This window comes from Pinus tabuliformis, chromosome J, assembly GCF_031772625.1.
Source record: "Pinus tabuliformis cultivar Carrire ecotype Pingquan chromosome J, CPIR1, whole genome shotgun sequence".
Lineage (NCBI taxonomy): Eukaryota > Viridiplantae > Streptophyta > Pinopsida > Pinales > Pinaceae > Pinus > Pinus tabuliformis.
Window position 1 is genome coordinate 6,673,433 of NC_142295.1, and position 19,836 is coordinate 6,693,268.

General features: G+C 37.8%; 1 protein-coding gene and 1 pseudogene across 4 annotated transcripts in view; one reads left to right on the forward strand and one right to left on the reverse strand.

Moving 5' to 3' along the window:
• Positions 1-531: 531 nt before the first annotated feature.
• Positions 532-3,670, reverse strand: LOC149225153 (putative pectinesterase/pectinesterase inhibitor 51 pseudogene; annotated as a pseudogene).
• An 8,451-nt stretch (positions 3,671-12,121) lies between these two features.
• LOC149225154 (protein ENHANCED DISEASE RESISTANCE 2-like) overlaps positions 12,122-19,836 on the forward strand; it is a 125,062-nt gene continuing 117,347 nt past the window's right edge. The window contains exons 1-2 of one of the 4 annotated variants that reach the window (XM_089376950.1): positions 12,123-12,332; positions 12,454-12,671. In XM_089376950.1, the coding sequence (XP_089233076.1) occupies positions 12,531-12,671 (141 nt within the window). In that variant the 5' untranslated portion in view covers positions 12,123-12,332; positions 12,454-12,530. Of the gene's footprint in view, positions 12,672-19,836 lie in introns of all 4 variants that reach the window. The other 3 variants (XM_089376951.1, XM_089376952.1, XM_089376953.1) reach the window with 3 other exon arrangements.

The window sequence follows — 19,836 nt, forward strand, 5'->3', positions numbered from 1 at the left end:
GTTAAAAATTAAGTACCTTATTCTTCAAATGATCAAAGTATTATCCAAACTTATATTGTTCTAGAATCTATTAGTTCCAACGATGTTTAAATTATTCTTCATTGTGGTTGTCTTTTTATTTCTGGTGTTAATAATAGTTTGAGCAAAGTCCTCTACCCACGGCATCCATCCCTCAGGGCTAATGGCCTCTCCCAAATATGAATTTATGCAGATTGCGCTGGAGTACATCTTCCATGGCCGAGCCAAATAGCCTTTGTAAATTTTTGGGTTGGCATAGTAAGCCCTCATATATTCTTCAGTTCCATTGATAGTGCAGTTATGGAAAACAAATCCTGTGGGCTCGGCTGGATCTGTTCGACCCTGTGTAGTGACAGGATCTGATGATCCTTTGTCTGAGTTTATTTGACGAGGACGCAGTAGAATGAGACAATTTTCAAAGATGGCTGCCGAGTCTCCAAATATGAAGTCAACAGTGCCTTCTATTCTGCAGTTTCTATAGAACTGACGAAGAATATGAGTGTACAATGTATCCTAGTGGCCAAGAAAGGCACAGTTGTAGAAGGCAGAGTGATCACTATCTACTCTTAGGGCTACCGCTTGTTGACTACCTGGCCCTGCTGCATTTTCGAATGTTATATCCCGTGCTAAGAAGCCATCAGCATTTACAGCTGCAATTGTGAAAACAAATAAATTAGCAATCCTCAACATCTAAAACAAGATTTAGTGGGATCGAGGAATATGGATTGATTGAATTTTCCTTTGATAAGAGTTCAAAACCAAAGAACGATGGTAATTGTAAGTATTAAATTCCGTCTTTGTTTAGAAATAGCATACACATATTTATCTAGTTATCAGAATAAACAGAGGATCCGATTTTAGCATATGCCCATTGAAATTTCTCAAACTTACAAACCCCAATGCATGTTGAAAGACATTACACCTATCATATGAAAGGGTTCCAAATATCTTATTCTTAAAATGTAAAATGATAATTAATTTTTTTGCTGCTTTAATAGGATGAAAGAAGTGCAGAATCTGCAAAAATAAATGTTATTGCTCTCTTCTTTTCAGCGACCTACAATCTGAAGAAAATCATTATTGCTTCCCTTGCAAATGACGGATTGCATTCCAAGCACTGCTGGATTTTGATTGTTTCCTTCTCCTCTCATTTGTATTTTGTTGATGCTTTCTAAATCAGCATTCCTTTGCAAGGGAATTAATCTGGGTTGAACTCAAGTAGAAAATTTCTCTCTCATTAATTGGATGGTCATTTTCACAATTGATTGTCTCCAAAGAAGTCTTGTCAGCCAAATCTCTACCTTTCCTCAGGCTTTTAAGTTTAACCAGCATGCAGGCCCTCAGTGTTGTGGTTTGGCATTTTTATCCAGTAGTTCTTAGCAACATGGCAGAAAGGGCACACTTTATGTCCATGCAGAAGGAATTGGAAGCAATGGTAGTGGATTCCTTGGCCACAGAATTGAACAAGCGTTTAAAGCCCTTTGGGTTCTGCAAGAAGACCCATAAAAATCTGCAAATGTATCAAAGAGAATTGCTTCCTAGATCATACTTGTACAATAAGTGATCATAGTAGAAGGTCATTTGATTATGAAACCGTTGTGGGATTCAATCCAAGTGACCTGAATTTAGTGTAGATAGATGTCCTCTTTGATATCCATGTTTATCTCCATTCAGGGGCTAGGATGTCACTAGGGCATCTAGAGAATAGCTAAAAGGAGGGAGGCACTCTTTGAAGAACTGAAGACGCCTTTAAAAAAACAGCACATTCGCTAGACAAGGGGCCTGTGGAGGCAATCTAAAAAAGGCAAAGGGCCAGATAGGAGTTTCCCGTGAAGAAAGAAGACAAGTCCAAAAATGCTCTCAAGGAAAAAGGGATGAATGCCAAACTGTTTGTACAATGGGTTATGGAACTGTTTGTTTATGCTAAATCATACACTGTAGCATGAGGAATTGGACTGTCTCAGCCTGCGCGCAGTCAGGTGGTAACGAGGTAGGCCCCAAGATTTCAACACCATATAGTACTATAGGTCTGTTAATTGTGTCAAAAAATGCATCTCAAAAGAGATGTCCTGAAAATGCATATGGAAGTATTGTCGGTCAAGCATGGAGAGAGACCTATAACCCTTTCTAAGTTTGGGTTGAAAGACATGCCTTAAGCTAAACCTAAGGGCTATGGATCAGATCCCATAGATGTATAAGCAATGGTAATCTCCACCTCGCTTCCTTTGAAGAAGAAGTGGAAGTTTGTTAGGGTGCTCTTGGATATTTAAATCACAACCTCAGTTTCACTAAGGTTCATCACCATCATTCTATGACCATCACATTGGCAGGGGCATCAAGCTATCTCTGAATGTCCCTAGGGGAGGAGGCTAAAAGGATCAGATCCTCTGCAAATAAGAATAAGGTAAACAAAACATGGTGTAAAACGTAAACATATCCCTTGTGGAAGTACTCGCTCGGTTATGCTCTAACCCATTAATGTATATCCCATGGAATTTCATGAAAGCAACTATGAGACACTCAAAGATGCCAATTTCACGTAGTCTCCAGAACGATAATTCCCTTGGAACAAAGTCCAAAAGCCTTATGAAAATCCACAAAGCAACATGACTTTAGATGAGGGACGTCAGCTTCCTTGATAATAGCACACAGGCTAAAAATGTGGTCACTAGTTTCATAATCTCTTCTAAGACTTGGTTGCCCCATAGCTTTGAATTTGTTCCTCTCTATATGTTGAGAAAGCCACACGTTCACGCCCATAACATAGAGTTCGACAAAGGCACGCCCAATCATAATATTCCTGTAATTATTTCTATCAGAAATATCCTTCAATTGGAAGATGGGGTGGATGATATTTTGAGACCATGAAGAGGGAAAGCCAATGCAAATTCAACTTGCAGACCTTACTCATCTACTTCTTTGTTGGTGCTCAAGATCCTAACAACTCTTTTAATGTCTCTTGGGGTGAATTAGTGACAAAAGGTGAGAGAGGAGAGAATATGGACTAAGGTTGACCCGAAAAATCACAGAGGGATGTGGTCCGCAAGAACCATGTGTAATGATCAAAACATGTTGGAAGAGTAGATTTTCCAATTTCAATTCAAGGCATCTCAAATCTGTCAGGAACCACACCATGATCAAACACAATAACAAAACCAAACTCAGGCAAAGAAATAAATTCCAACTTAATATGAAGAGGAAGAGGAACAATAATGAGCATTACCAACAGTTGCAGAGCCATATGTACTTGGAACACCAGGCAGGGATGGCACACGCATAGACCCCGTGATCACAGTCTTCCCCATGCCATCACCCACAAACATAAGATTAGTTTTACTGGGAGGAACCCTAACAATCTCCTTATACACCCCAGCCTTTATATGTATCACGAATCTCCGCTCAGATTTATCCGGTGCACTGTTCACCGCCTGTTGAATACTCATAGAGGATTCATCCTTGGACACAGTCACATCGGGAACCAATTTATCAACCTCTAATACATCCCAAATTTGATTATAATCATGGTAATAATCTGCAGTACTAGAGGAATTGGATGATCTCTCTGTTTTTGGAGGCCTCCATAGGACCATATTCTGTCCGTATGTATCCAGAGCATCTACCATGCTAAGGGCATTGCTGGTCAAGCTCATGACTGTAAGAACAGGTTACGTTACACAGCGGCTGCTCAGCGAGATTTGAAGCAGCAAAAAAACCCATTGTTTGATTATATATAATAAATTAAATATAATCAAACAATGTAGTGACTTACAGTTCTGCCATCTTAACCTGGTTGGAGTGTTCAGAAGTTTTCTTCGCGCAAGGATAGTAATCGACGGATTTCAAGGGGCAGGCCTGCCTCCCTTGATTCAACCACTCTGTCAAAGCGTTATCTGTCATGGTGATCTCCATCTCTGTCCCTTCCCTAGCTCAGCAGCAATGCTTGTCTCCCCCGATGCAGCTAACGAATCTTCCAGTGGAGTAAATACGCAGAGGAAAAATACGAAGACCGCCGAGAACAGCGAGCCTGAAACCAAATCCAGAGCGAGGGCAAGCGTTGATCTGCGAGGGCAAGCGTTTGATCTGAGGTACAAACCCTGCTGCCCGGATGAAACTATTCGATGAAACGCCCAAACCGTTTGGGCAACCCCGATCAACGGCTGAAATGGTTGCAATCGTCTAACATATAATCCTGTGGCTTACAAGATGACAGGTAGGCAGAGAGGGGAGTTGATCTCAGAGGGAAACGCCTTACGACGTAAAGATACAAAATCTAATCATTAGGCCATATTAATTTTGTGAGGTTAATGTGTTTAAAAAACTAAAAAAGACTCAGAGAAGGTTGAGTAAGTGTCTAGAACAATAGCAAAAGTATATACATATATACTCTCAATCGAAAGCTAAAAATGAGCACTAAAATAAGCTCATATAACATCATCATGAAACAAAAATATTGAAGAAAGAAAAATTAAGCAACAACTTCCAACTGAGGAGTAACAAGCTCCATTAATGGACTACGAACATATGTAGATAGCAAGCCATCATGAACCTCCTGAATCTGCCAAATTCCCCGGTCTAGGACTAGTGATGATTTGGACAATCGATCTGCCTCCATGTTCCGCTCCCTTTGAGGACCAAGAAGGGAATCCATGAGAGGGAGCCGACCTAGCCGAATGATCAATGTCATGAGCCACAAGTAGAATACTTGAACCAAAACCTTGAGGGCTTTGGAAATGGAATGAGTTTACATCTGGTTGAGGGACCAAAATATGATATTCACCCGTCAGACAAATTCCATTAGATAATCCTAGAACAATAGGAAATGCAAAAGCATTCGACTGACTAGGGTCGACCAGATGAGAATTGCTAAGAAGAAAATCTGAAAGTGAAATCGGTCGAGAATGACTTGCACCCCAGACTAGACCTAGGGAACTGAGACTCCAAGCCTCTGATAATTGTTCGGTGTCCTCCTTAAAGCTGAAAGGGTGTCGGCTGATGAAACCATCTTTTTCTCCCCGACAGATCGCCTTATCTGGGGCATCCACCATTCCTGAGTTGAGGTAACCGGAAACACCTAGAGAAACCAACTCTGAATCCACTAAAAAATAAGTATTTTTCAAACCACCAACGTAATCAACAAAAATACGCGAACACAAGGAAGGTGAGGGTTCATAGTCTACGAGGTTCCACTCCATACATCCTCATCCACAAACACGAAACTAAAAACCATGTGTAACGACAATAATCCAGAGCCAAAAGGACGAAGAACCTCGAGTTGTCAAAACAAAGTAAACTATAGTAGACCTCTTGTAGATAAATATCCAAACGAAGCCATTTCCAAAGGGAAAGGGAGCCTGGCACCGAAAAATAATGCTAAGTCCCTGGCCATGGAGAAGAAACAATTGAAAACAATAAACCCTTATTCGTTGCCACCATGATTAGGGTTCCCTTTAATTTTATAAATTTTATCGCATTAATAGTTAAAAGTCTAAAAAAAAAATCCTATTAAGATATACTTGGATCAATGTTAATTTTGTTTTTGTTTTTTTTTTACGAAAGAAACTAATTTCAACAAGTCAAATACCTTTTCTTTCACACACAAAAGAACTTTACATCTGCGGAAATACCCACCCCATTGAAATCTTTATACACAATTAAAACTTATCATTTATAATTTTTTTTTTTTTTGAGAGGAAAAAGAATGTTAGCTTTTATATATATATTTAAAAGTCCAGTACATGCAACAATGTTATAAATAGTCTAGTCCATGCATCATAGCAAATATACCAAAAAACTGTAGGGTGCCTAGTAGGCAAAAGTTGTTAGATATCCATATATACTAATCCTAGTAGCAAATATCGATCGAAAATAAACTGAAAGTTTGTCTGCCTCTCAGAATATTATTCAAGATAAGAAAAAATAGTATTACTGGAATCATCATTATGGCAAGCTAATCTCGCCTTCATCTCTAATGTGTTGATCTACTATTAGTTTGTAATGCATGATCCCATATTGTCCCTGAAGACCTGCTTTGGACAACTTGTCTGCTTCCTTATTGTCCTCTCTGAATACATGTGTCATGGAATAGGAAGTGAGAGAGGCCAGCACTTGTTTAATCCTGTGGATCCATCCAGATAGTAGAGGTGGGTCAAATGCATAGTGTCCCAGAATACCTTCTATAAGAGTTTTTGAGTCTCCATAGATGTTGATGATATTCAATTGTTTTTCTTTGGCGAACTAGAGCAGCCCCCAAAGTGCCATGATTTCAGCTCTAGTGTTGGTACTAGGACCTCCATTCCAATGTAAGTTGTATCTGGTGTAATTGTCAGGCTTGAGAACTGCTCCACATCCACACAATCCCCTTTGTGATGCTCCATCGAACCACCCTGCAGGCAAATTGATTGTAGGAGAAGATATTGTCTTGATAGAGATCTGATTTGTATGTGTGTGTGATGGAAAGGCTCCTACCCATGTGATCGCTTTGTAGCAGATTCTGTTTAAATCAATTGGATTCCCCTCAAATATATGTTTGTTCCTTGCAATCCAGATCTCCCAGATAGTATATATGGGCATCGCTAATTCCCCAGGAGTGCGTGTAGACCATTGGGATATGGAACCTTCCAAGTTTGTAGCCGAGAACTGAGGGATGTTCAAGTAATATGCAATTTCCCCCCAAATAAGAGCAGTAGTAGGACAAAGAATGAAAATGTGATTTGCAAATTCTAAGGAATTTCTACAAAAAATGCACATACTAGGACCCTGAAAGCCCCGCTTGAGTAAATTGTCCCATGTCAATATTTTATTCTTCCATATTAGCTAGATAAACAAAGTTATTTTAAGAGGGATCTTCAATTTCCATACCTTGTAAAACCAATAAATTTGTTGGAGATTGAGTCTTTGAGTGATGTAATATCTATAAGCATCAGCTACCATTGGCACCTGATTGTGCATCTTCCTGCTCCAAGTGATATTGTCTCCTTGGGGGTTATGCAAAAGACCCGCTTGGCTAAGAGAAGTGGTGAATTCTCTCCAATTGTTTGCATATTGTCCAGTGAGTCCCAATTCTAAAGCTAATTTCCAAATAGGACAACAATATTGGAATTTGCTAATTGCTTGGCTTAAGAAAAAGATTCCTTTTGGGTTGATGATTTCCAAAGTGTGTTCTTGTAACTTCTGCTCTCCATTTAATCCTTTAATGTTGTGAGTCCCTATAAGGATCCCCCATCTCCAAAATCCCATACCATCCTCATTCGCCACCATGGAAGTATCTTCAAGTGACTCCTCCAGACAAATCTAAATTTGAAATTCAAACCAAAAGACAAATTTTACACTAGATACATCATTCATAACACATCTACTCAACTTAAAAAAATTACACACTTTTATAAATAATATTTAAACATTAATTAACCAAAACTACCCAATACCATCTTGTCCAGCAACCTTTGTCCATTTTCCAAGCTTTAACACATCCATTATTACGTGGGCAAGTTCATCAAAATTTATAGTTAGGTTTATTATTTTGCAAAAAATGAATGAAACAAGATGCTCAGAAACTTTTGTCCATTTTCCATACTTTAACACAACCCATTATCACGTGGGCATGTTCACCTATATCTGTAGTTGCGGCTATTGTGCTGAGTAGTGATTGACTGGGCACCCAACCATATTTGACCACATGTTTTCCATACTTGAAGGCAACCCTTCCCTCATGTGGGGGCACATTCATCAAATGTGTACTTTGGTCATAAATATTTTGATTTAATACTAGACCGTTGGAGTAATTTATTTTTGGTAAGCCAAACCAAACAAATTTCAAACACTTAAAAAAAATATAAATCCGTTTGGTATTTTACTTTTGAATTTTGTTTGGTATTTTACTTTTGAATTTTGGTTTTCAAAGATCTAATGCGCAGCCAATTGCCCATTAAATAACGTTATTGTTTGTTGGAGTGTTTTTATTAAATTTGGTATCCATTTGCTTTGCTCTCAAAATAGGTCAACCCTTGGTTAGTAGTTGAGTGTATGAGTTGGCCACATCGTTATCTTTGGATGGCCTATCATTATCATTCACCTGCTTAAAAATTAAATGATATAATAATATATATAAAACAACTCATTTAAAAATAAATGATATTACAATTTTTTTTATTAATATTAGTGTAAATTATTTTAAATTAAAGTTATTTTAAGTTAGTTTTTTTAAAAGATATTGTTATTTTATTTTTTTAGTAGTTATTTATTTTTTGTTATTACGTGATGTTTTGGAAATCATAATTCAAGGGCATCTAAACTGTCAAAATCAATTAGAGATTGTAACTTACTCAAGCCATGTCAACCTTTAATATAGATGGTGTATCCTCTTGACTATCACATGTTTCAAAACTTAACCACCTTATAATATAAAACTCTCCAAATCCAATCACACTAAGGAGATCTGACATGACAATATTTCCCCATACTTTGCTATACAACACCTCACAATACAATCAATTATGAATAGAGTTTAATCTTTTTTATTCATTGTCAACTAATAAAAGACAATCATTTATCTAATTTCACTAATAACCTATTAATATAAATAAGTATTTATTACTTTTCTTTCTTTCTATTTCTAACACCAATTCATAACCAAAAGTAAATTGTTATTTATTTATTTACTTTGTAAGCTAATTTTCTATTAACTACCAAAGTGCCAAAACTTTGAGTGCTAGTTTCCTGCTACTTGGGAAACGAAACCACTAACAAAATCACGAGGCGTCATTCGAAAAAGAAGCCATGTGTCTAATAATTGTTTGAGAGAATTATGTATTGATAGAGAAGAGACTAGATTGGTGCCTAGAATTAAGAACCAAATAATTGTGGACTAAGAAGAGCAAGCCAACTGTAAAAGGTTTGGCAGAACCAGAAAACCAAACAAGTAAATTACCATATTTCATGAGAAAAATTGAGAAGAAGTGGGTACATCCATCTTGATGGGAATGGTAATCCCAGGGTTGCAACAACTCGAACCTAGGCCAGAAGCAATATTGGCTTCAATGTACTTGAGATGCACCCCCATTTCCTTTTAATGAATCAACACATTGTCTAGCATTAACAAGATTTCTTCCTTATTATCTTTTCAGTCCATGATAACACAACCTAGCAACATCTTCATTCTCTAGTATAAGTCTATAGTAAGCATGTATTGATTATGCCTGTGATGGGCATGCTCCATGTCAGACACCCAATCCCTTATGTTTGCAATCACCTAAGAGTTCGACACATAGTTCCTATCCACAACAATATCCTCTTCAAATTCTTGAAGCTCATCCTGGACCTCTGCTAGAACCTATTCCCTGTATAATCTAGCAAAGATTTGCACCCTCAGGCAGGCTCTAGAGCTTCCTTGACTTGCTCAACCTTCACCACCATGTTGAATACGAGCTCTCTATCTCACCATTCTTGCACACCAGGGGGGAATGGACCAGATACCAACTCAGTGAGAAGGGCCTCAGACTCAAACTTAAGAGATGATTTAGGTTGACAACGTAGAGAAATTGTGACCGCTAATAATGTTTGTGCTAGGCTGAGAAAAGCAAGATCCAGAGCAAGCATGGTGAAGGAAAAAGCAATCCAAATTGTAACCGAATCAACATTCTTTAAGATGTGAAAAGATCAAGAGTGATGGCATTGAATGCCATTGCTTTGGATATCTCAAAGAATGATGAGAAATGGGTTGAATTCACCATCATCCAATCAAGACCTTATGCTAGTGAATGCAAAATATGGTCCATGGACAAGCTACCATTAGCATACATGACACTCCTCTTCACCTTGATAAAATTACCATGTATCCTCATCATGGTTGGTAAGGTGGCACATCAACCTTACTTATTAAGTGAGAAAATGACTCCCTTAACGCATCACATCTCACCCCATCTAGGAAAAGTAAATTATTATTATTATTATTATTGATATAAGTAAAATGAACAATATTTTAAATTTTAAATTTTAATTCAAAAATATAAATATAAATATATTTTAAAACCATATAATTTTAAATTTTAAATTTAAATATTAATTTAATTATTTTTAATATAATGTTATTTAAAAATAATTCAATAGCATCTTCCAGACACTAAATTATAAAATACCTTTAAACATTAAAATTTAAAAACGCCTTAAACGTGAAAAAATAAATAATTAAATTATAAAACTATATTTAAATTTGAAATTTTATTAATTAATTTAAAAATATATATATTTTCAAAATAATATAATATAAAATAAATTTAAAAATTATATGTATCTTGTAATAATGAGAATATTTATATTATGGCAAAATCTGTGTTGATATCTCAATTGTACATTGAGAGTTATAATTCATAAACACCTCGAACTTTAGAAGTAACTAAGCTCAAATGTATCAAAATTATCCTCTAAAGAGGAATATAATCACTCTAATAAAACCTAGGTCTTTGGAGGTAAAAACCTTCCAGAAAGAACCCATCAAAAAACAAAATTTACAATATACGCTAGCTACTTGAGAATATAATCTTTGATGATAATGTATTTGCTCAAATACATTGGTTTGTTCATATATGGACAAACATTTACATTGGACACACTAGAGCTTGCTATATCCTTCATGTTGAGAATTAGATTGTTAACAAGAGAATTCAATTGATCCACCCATTGGCGGATCACTTCTTCCTACTTTTCCACCTTGCTACAAAGCTCCCACAATTGATCTCTATCATTCTAGACAAAACTAGATTGTTCATTCTGCTGAAACCACAATCTCATGAGGTCCAACTACATGTCATCCATGTGATTGTTGAGTTGGGCGAGACAATTGTTCCACTTAACAACCATAACTTTCTAAAATTGGTGCAATTCTATATGAGTATGAGGACCAAGAAATCGCACAACCACCTACACTTCAATTCCAGACATAGTGTGGAGATTGGGCATTGAAAACACAAATAAGGGACCACTCGCTCGAGGAGGGGACTCAACCAACGCCACACCAATTGAAGCCACTACCTATCTAGAATAAGGAAACGACTCGCAAGAGGACAAAAACTATAAAACCAATACAAGAGTTTCACTCTACGACCGATATTTTCCACTACATTATTGAACTCATTATTCTAACGTGAGAGAGCAGGTGAACCAAGGAAATTGAGAACAAGCCAATCCATCCCACACACTTTAACATTCAATTCACCACAAGGATTAATAAATCCCATAGACTCATGAATGATTCTAAATGAAATGTGCTTATGTTGGCTTGTACTATTGAATGCATATATGACGACCACCATGACGAGAGTTTGATATGGGTTCTCCAAGAGACTTATGTTGATAATGCATGCAACTAAACTTCACTCAGGGGGTGCCACATTTAAAAGCATGTCCCCTACCCCCCTGTATTTTTTTATTATTTTCTGGTATATTGGAAAGGATGAGTCCTTAGGGGACAAAAGAAGGCCTGAGTTGGCCATTCACTCTTAGCTCACTAAACTACAAAGTGCACCCCTCATTGGCACTCTGATTTGCTTCTTTATTTTTATCCCTTAAGACATGTGCACAACTTATTGAAGGTAAATCTTTTGCAATGCTTTTAATATGGTTTAATAAGTTCAAAAACTTGTCTATAACGGAAATACCTCTTACCATGTGGCGAGCGATTAAAAAGAATCCCCATCACAATAAGAGAGGAAACATTTAATTTTGTAACGAGGAAAAAGCCTTACAAGAGACCATATACTTTTACCTAATTGTTAATTTTTTTGTCCAAAACTCAAAAATATTTCAAAACTTTAATTCCATAGTGCCGAAAAAAAAACACCTTCCTACCACCCTTATAAATTATACATTTATAAATATATATGAAATTTTATATTATTCAATTCAAATAACTTTATATTCGATAATATAAAAATTTTAATATATAAAATATCAACTTTAAACCTGAAATATACAATGTATTAAATACTTAAACTCAATATAAAACGTAATATAGGAAGCATTAAATATGTAAAACTTACCGTATAAAGGCATTTAAAACTTTACAGTTGAATACTTATTGAGCACCCAAATATAGAACAAACTAACTAAATCAATCAATTTTGATTCCCTCGCAAAAGTGCTGTCGCAGCATCTTCTCAAAATTTACTCCGTCAGTCGCAGCAAAACTAACTTCCGTTAACTGCCGCAATCAGCGATTACCTGCATTCCTCTTCTGCCTCGAAGAAGACACGAGAGAACTTCCAATGGAGATTGAGTGAAGTCGAACCCAAAAAGGCCTCCCCTAATCCGAATTTCCTGTGGTCAGTAATAATTTATTTATATTTTATTTTTGGCACAAAGATTTAGGTCTGTCTGATTGAATTCGGTCTGAAATGGTCATCCCCAACACATATGTGCTGTGCAATTACACATTCACGACAGCAGCCTCTTCGTTGGCCTATTCACCAACAGTGATCCATTAGGAGGCACGCTAGAATTTTTCTCTATTATTTTACGCAATGGGAGACTGCACCATGGAAGGATGGTTGTACACGATACATCCCAAGCGCTTGAGATTGCATTCCTCACGCAAGAAGTATTTTATGCTGCACGGGAATACTCTCATCTGCTTCAAGTCCCCACCCACAGAGAGCAAAGAGGTCAGTTGATTTGAGTTTAGCTAACCATATGTTTTCAATTTGTTCCTGAATTCATCTCTGCGATGTTGCGCAATCTTTGCTTTTCTTTTTACAAAATCTTGGTGACTGAATCCATATTTATTCTCTTAAACTTTTCAAAATTCGATTTACTCATAAAGAAACATCTCAGAATCAAATGGGCATTAAACGACACGCATGTAGATAGGCAAATTGAATTCTCCGATAGAATTTCATCCAAAACTTTGCACGCACCAATACTTCTCAATAATGGACTTACCCAACGAGACAAATAATTCAGATTCAAATTCATGCCATTTAAGGTGCATTCATATACTCATATTGAATTTTCGAATTAATCTTTGAATGATCTTTGACAGTCTAAACTATGTATCTGAATGCAGTAAATGTGGCGTAAATTCGATTCTGAATCATTAATGTTTTTTGGTATTGCCAATTTTGGAATAAAAATCTGGTATATTTTGGTGTATCCCGCTCCCAGTGTATATATATGTTGCAGTCATATATATACGTGTGTGTGTTACAGACATATATACATATAGTTTGTATCCCGCTCCCGCTCCAAGTGTATATATGTTACAGTCATATATATGTGAGACATGTGTGTTACAGGCATATATAGACATATAGTTTTTGTGTATGTAATTTTTTTTTGTAAGTTTGGTAGGACCCTTTCATTTTTGAGTTTTTACATGTCCGTTATTCACTCTATTTCCAGAGAGAGTAGCACAAGAATCGAACCCAAGATCTCTGGTTCGGTGAGACTTCATTTCCACAGCCATTGCCACTTGAGCTACCCCATGCGGACTTTGTGTATGTAATTTTGAATCTGGGTATCTGAATGCATTTAATTTGATATAAACTTGAATCTGAATCATTAGTCTTTAGGCTCTTTTCAATTTTTGATATGTTTTGTAATATCTTGGCATGCAATTTTTTGCAGTTAATGGACAACTTCTGAGTGTTTATGGGTAAACTGCATATAAATCTTTTTATTCTGGTGCAGTCTACCCATAAACATGCAGAAGTTGTAGTATCCTGTTATATATATATATATTATATGCATATGTATGTATATGTACATCTCTGTGCATGTAGATATATTGTTTTTGGGTAGGTGAAATACAATTTGATTTAGTGTGGTGTCAAATTGAATCTGAACTATTCATCCTTTTGGAATTCTCAATCTTTGGAAAATTTTGGTATATTTTTTAGCGGCTTAGTGGTTGGGACAAGGTACTGCCATGCAAACAGCCCAGGTTAAAACTCTGGTGGGTTTGGTTTCCTTAACACATTTTTTACCAGCCAAAATGGTTTGAGTGGACATTAATAGGATATTTTATCCTTTAGTATCTAGATAATAAAGGATAAACCGGGTCAGAAATAAGCCTTGTCCCTCCCTCCCACATTTAAGTGAAAAGTGGGGTCGTTGGACTTGGTACCATGCCAGTCCCATTACAATGATCTGCCAAAATGCTACAATCAATAATTGGCACAAGGCCTAGGATCAATAGCCACATCTGGCAAAACCCTTATAGAGGACGAGCATTCCCATGAGGATTTGAACATGGGTGATTGGGTCATTGTCACAACTGCTCCAAGCTGCTGCTAGACCACAGCCTGATGGACTTGTAGTATCTTGATATATATTTTTTCTAAGAAAAACCTCTTGGGATTTCCCCCCTCTTCCTTAGAATATCTGGATGGAAGATGACTAAGCCACTAGCCGCAATAATGAATGGCAAGCCGAAGGGACTCAACCATATTTGAAGCTGTGACCTATGGCCTCCCCACCAGCAATATGGTTTGGGCAGATGGTTCAACTTAATGAGCTAACCTTTAGGACTTAGTATCTTGATATAGATTTATGTATCTATATTGTTTTTGGGTGGATTTTTTTTTTTAAATTTAGTTTGAAATTCCAATTTAGATATCAGAATGATTTAATATGGTATCAATTTGAATCTGAATTGCTTATTTGACCTAATATCCTTTCTCAAAATCTTTTTATTTTGATTGTAAGAGGAGAGGTCAAATAGACCAAGTCTCTTTCTCTATATACATATTCCAAGGAAAAAAATGATACTCGCCTTATTGATATTAAAAAAACTGGAGTACATAAGTTGTTGCCCATGGCTACAGTCTGGATCGAATGGTCTATCATGTCCAGAGAAACTATATATTGCCAAGTACAAACGTTAAAGCTTTAACAACCCCCAAAGAGGACAAAGGCAAGTCCCAATCAAGCTACTAAATCCCCTTCAAAGAACCATCACACAAGTCTCATAATAGATTCCTCAAAGTGTGATTACTGTTTCCATCACTCCTCAGTTCTTCCATCTGCTAGGATCGCTTAACCAAGTCCACAACTCGTTTTTCCAGGGCAATCAGATTCACAGTTCTCAAAAAGAATAGTGAAAAAGGGATAACCCTAAAGCCTTTTGCAATTGATTTGGTTATGTCCATGCTCGTTTGTAGATGAATATTCCTAATCTACGTAGACCTAGTTAGGCATCCAATAACCATCTGTGAGTCGGCATAAATGGCAATGGAGTGGACACCTCTGTCCCGAGCCGAGGAAATAGTAAACCACGAGTTCTGCCTTATTTGTTGATCCTCTGTCCAACCCAAATCTGAAGGAGATTTTAGAGTTATCCTATAGTAGTAAAGTCCCACCAACACCGCTATGGTCTGAATTCCTCTTAGCAGCCCCACTAGAGTATCCCTGTGCAATATTGGAGTTTGTTATGTTCTGAGGTTTTACTTTGGGATTAACTGGCTCCAAAGGAAGAGAAACTTTAAGTCTGTGATAGACTTGTGTAGGAACTTTTCTCTTCCAGAGAAAAATGCACTGTTCCTTGTTAACCATAGAGACCAGATGCTGGACAGTGGATGGATTTCAATCCTAAGCTGTCTCCAGTGTTCCAAGGACTTTTTAAGATTAGAACCCTTCCAGGATATCTTAACAGTGGTCAAGTTATAGACATAGTTCCAGACTTCCATAGAAAAGTGGCAACAAACAAACAGGTGCCTCACAGATTCCACAGATTCCTCGCACAGTGCATAATGACTTAGCCCTTCCCACCCCTACCTTTGTACTTTGTCCCAAGATAAGATTTTATTTTCAAGTGCTAGCCATGTAAAACTTAGTTTTGGATGGGAAAGTGTCTTCCATGTCCAAACCCACCACCATTTCTTTTCCCCTGAGGAGCGCAAAGAGCATTGTAAGTTTGTAACCTATCTTCGGTGAATATGTACCTTCTTGTGGATTTGCATCCCACCTGATCTGTTCTGGCTCATCCAAAAGTATTCGCAGTCCCATTGACCTATTTGTGGTCATTTGTTGGACATTAATAGAATTATCTTATTTTATCTTTATCTTATACCAGATTTAATCAACTGAGTTATGAATTCTCCACATTCTTGATTTTTACATGCTATATCTGAACCATCCAACCACATCTGATCCAGGATGAGTGGGCCTATGATATAGCAACATCTCTGCTTGTGTGAAGTAGTTCTTTTGAATGAGTTCATTTTTCAGTTTGATGAGTATTCTATATTCCTGGTCCTTGCCCAACCATTCCTCATTCCCTAATCTTACCATAATGCAATTTCACCATTTCCACCAGAGGAATCTCCCAATGATATCAAAATATGATACAATAGCTTTACTCACATACCGCAGATCCATACAGCATTAATAATAATTTCTGAGAAATGGTCTGTAAATGAGGGTGTAGCAAGAGAATAGACTAGGAGGGAGAACCTCACCATTTGTAGGCTTCCAACAGTGAGGACGCATGCATGCATCAACTATAGATGGTATAGGATAATGTCTGAGTCACATGACACAATGACACGAGACATGGAGGACAGAAGTATGAGAGTCTGACACGAGACACTGCGATCCTGGAAACAGGACATGGAGGACAGGTTACACACAAATTTGTTATTTATATTAAAAATTATAATAAATTAGTAAATTGCACATACAAAAATGAAATATAGACAGATTCAATTTTTTTTAGAATGTAGAAACTAAATACATTTAGAATTTTATATGATCATGATGTGAAAATTTCTGAATTTAATGCATCATAAACCCCTACTGCAATATCTGGTTTATTATCTCCTACTTGTTCTTTACATTAACAAGTTTTTTATTTTTTTAAATAAGATTAATCTATTAACAAAGAAAGAGGGTAAAATTACAATGTGACCGTAGTCAAAACTCTGCTCTGAAGAGAAGCAGAACTGTCAAAAAAGCAGATGAGAAGACTGACCATAGGCAGTGAACTCATTCTTGAACCAGTGATCAGGACCCATGCAGGGGAATAGGTTAAGATCCTCTTGATGTTGCAGGATAAACAAAAATTCAAAAATACACCAGAATTCCACATAACTGTTTGCATCAAAAGCTTGCCCAGATGTAAGGGCCGCACGGCACGCAGACAAAGCATAAGTGAGCATACTAGTCATCTGGAGGCTCTTCCTCAATGCGGCACCATCCAAAATCAGGCATGTTCCTTGCTTGAGCAGCATTCTGATTGGAAGGACTAGGGTCAACCGACGCCATCACCACATCCAGAGCGCTGCGAACCTGAGCATCCGGAGCTTGCAGAGGCGCATTACCAATCCCCAGCTGGAGGGTCGAAGATGGAACAGAGACAGCCCCCAATCCCTTCGGATGAGAGCTAGAAGCCTCCGTCTGAGCTGCCTCATGGAAAACCACCGAGATATGAGCTGTTATTCTTGGGCGATTCAGAGCGCTGTTAAAGGTGAAGATTGCGGAGCCATACGAGGGAGGAGGCCCTGGGTGGTGGCTGGAAGAATGAAGCCTCCCTCTTCCACTGCGGGTGCTGGGGTAGTGGCTAGCAGACAACTCACTGGACAGGGAAGGCGAATCAGAGGACGGATTGGAAGGCACGCGCGGGGTTGGCCTTTGCGGCATCGCATTCTATGTCGCAAGCGAGGCATCAGGGAGATAGCAGCAGCGGGATAACAGTTAGGCTGAGCAATAGCGTTGACAGGGAGATGGCAGAAGCAGGATAGAAGCAACGCTGAGCAACAACGATGACTACAAACCAGAAAGACTTCGAAACAAAGGCCTGAGGCCCAGGAGAAGACCCAGTGGATAAACTGAGGCTGCTCCGCCACAAGAACAGAGCCAAACTTCGAATTATCCTTCCCTTGCAAGTCACGAAAGGCCTCAGGAATGACAGAGCCAACATCAAACAAACAAAGAGCAGAGTTGAGGCCAGCGACGAGAGAATGATGCGAGTGAATCGACGAAGGCAAATCCACCACAAGCCCAAGACTGAACCTTGCTTTATCGTCCTCTGGCGCGCATCGAGAAGCGCCCTCCATAACTGTGGCATTGAAGAACGCCGTGTTCTGAGGTAGGCCGGAGCGTGTGGAGGGAAGAACCAGAGCGGTAGACATGATGTGTAAACCAAAGTCACTGGAGTGAGAGCAGATGAGCCCTGCTCTTCGCAAATGCCGAGAGCCAACTTCCATGTGTCTATTAATCCTTCTGTACTGGGTAGGCAGGTGTCGATCCACCTCGCCACACCCCTGTCCCTTCACATTTAAGACTTGATTATACACCCGCATCCGGGAACATTAACAAGTTATTTATATGTATAAATATCAAAATAAACACAATTGTAGCCTTCGCAAACATACATATCAACAACTGAAATAAACTGAGACAAACTTATGGTACCTTGTGGAGAAGGTGGTTGCATTGCCTACAGAGTGCAAGGATTTATTTGGCAATAAGGGCAAAGCGAATTTTGTTGGATTTGTTAAAGGATCATCTAATCCCTCATATCACTGGGAAAAGGGCTACCATAGATATGTATGATGCCTTGGAAACATTGTGCCAGAGTGTGAACATATCCAGAAAGATGCTCTTGAAGAACAAGCTCACCTCCACTGCATGAACAAAACAGATACATTGGCAAGCTATATCATGAAGATAGCAGAGCTGAGAAATCATTGAGCCGACAGGCTCATTCTACAACCCAGTATGATGTGTAGTGCTATCATTCCGTCATCAAAATTGAATTGAAATTTTGGTCATGTCCGCCAAAATAAAAATTATGAAAAATCTAAAAATAAAAAAATTAAATAAGTATTAGATATCTTTTTGGGATTCAACTGTGTTAAGTAAGTCATTCATCTATGACCATATCCATGAGAGGTAGTTGTAATTGACTAATTAAATAACTATACAAAACATTTAAATAATATTGGCTCATAAAATAATTTACACGTTAAGAAATTGCGTTAAGTAAGTCATTCATCTATGACCATATCCATGAGAGGTAGTCGTAATTGACTAATTAAATAACTATACAAAACATTTAAATAATATAGGCTCATAAAATAATTTACATGTGAAAAAATTGGATCCCTCTTGGCTCATGTTAGATCCGTATTTAAAATGGATCTATCCTGGTATTAGTGCAGTTGGGGGCACAGTTGAGGATAATGAGCTAGTTTGGATTTCTTTAATGGTTTTAGTCCATCATGGCACAATTTTGTAGAATTTATAATGGTTGGGAGTTGTCACTTGACTTTGATAAGTTTATGGGTTGCTTACATTGGAGAGGAGATGAGACTAAAGCAAGTCTCAACTAGTTACAAGGATGAGGATAATGGACCAGACCTTCATCAGTAAGGTGAGGAGAGGAGGTAGGAGAGTAGCAGTTGGGAGGTGTTAGAAGAGTAAGGAGGAAGAATCATTTCTTTATTTCAAGGGAAGAAAGACTTGATTCATATCCCGTGCTTTAATTGTGACAAGCACAAACACTATGCTTCTTAGTGTCATGAGAGGAAGAAGGGGAAGGGCAAACAACAATGGTGACAAGAGTTTGTGGGGAGTGCAGAATCTTTAGGTAGAAATGAGTTGACTACCGAGCTTGATACTACCTTCACCATGGTGTCATGTCTTTCCACGAACATAGTTTCAGTTTTTGGATGGTATGTGGATGGTGAAGCTTCCAGACATATGACTTATGATAGAAAGATCTTCAACAGGTTTCAACTGCAAGAGGGAGGATTACGTGTGGAGTTGGGTGATGTTTCCACATATATTGTGACAGGATTGGGTATAATAACTTTCTAGATGCCTTTAGGT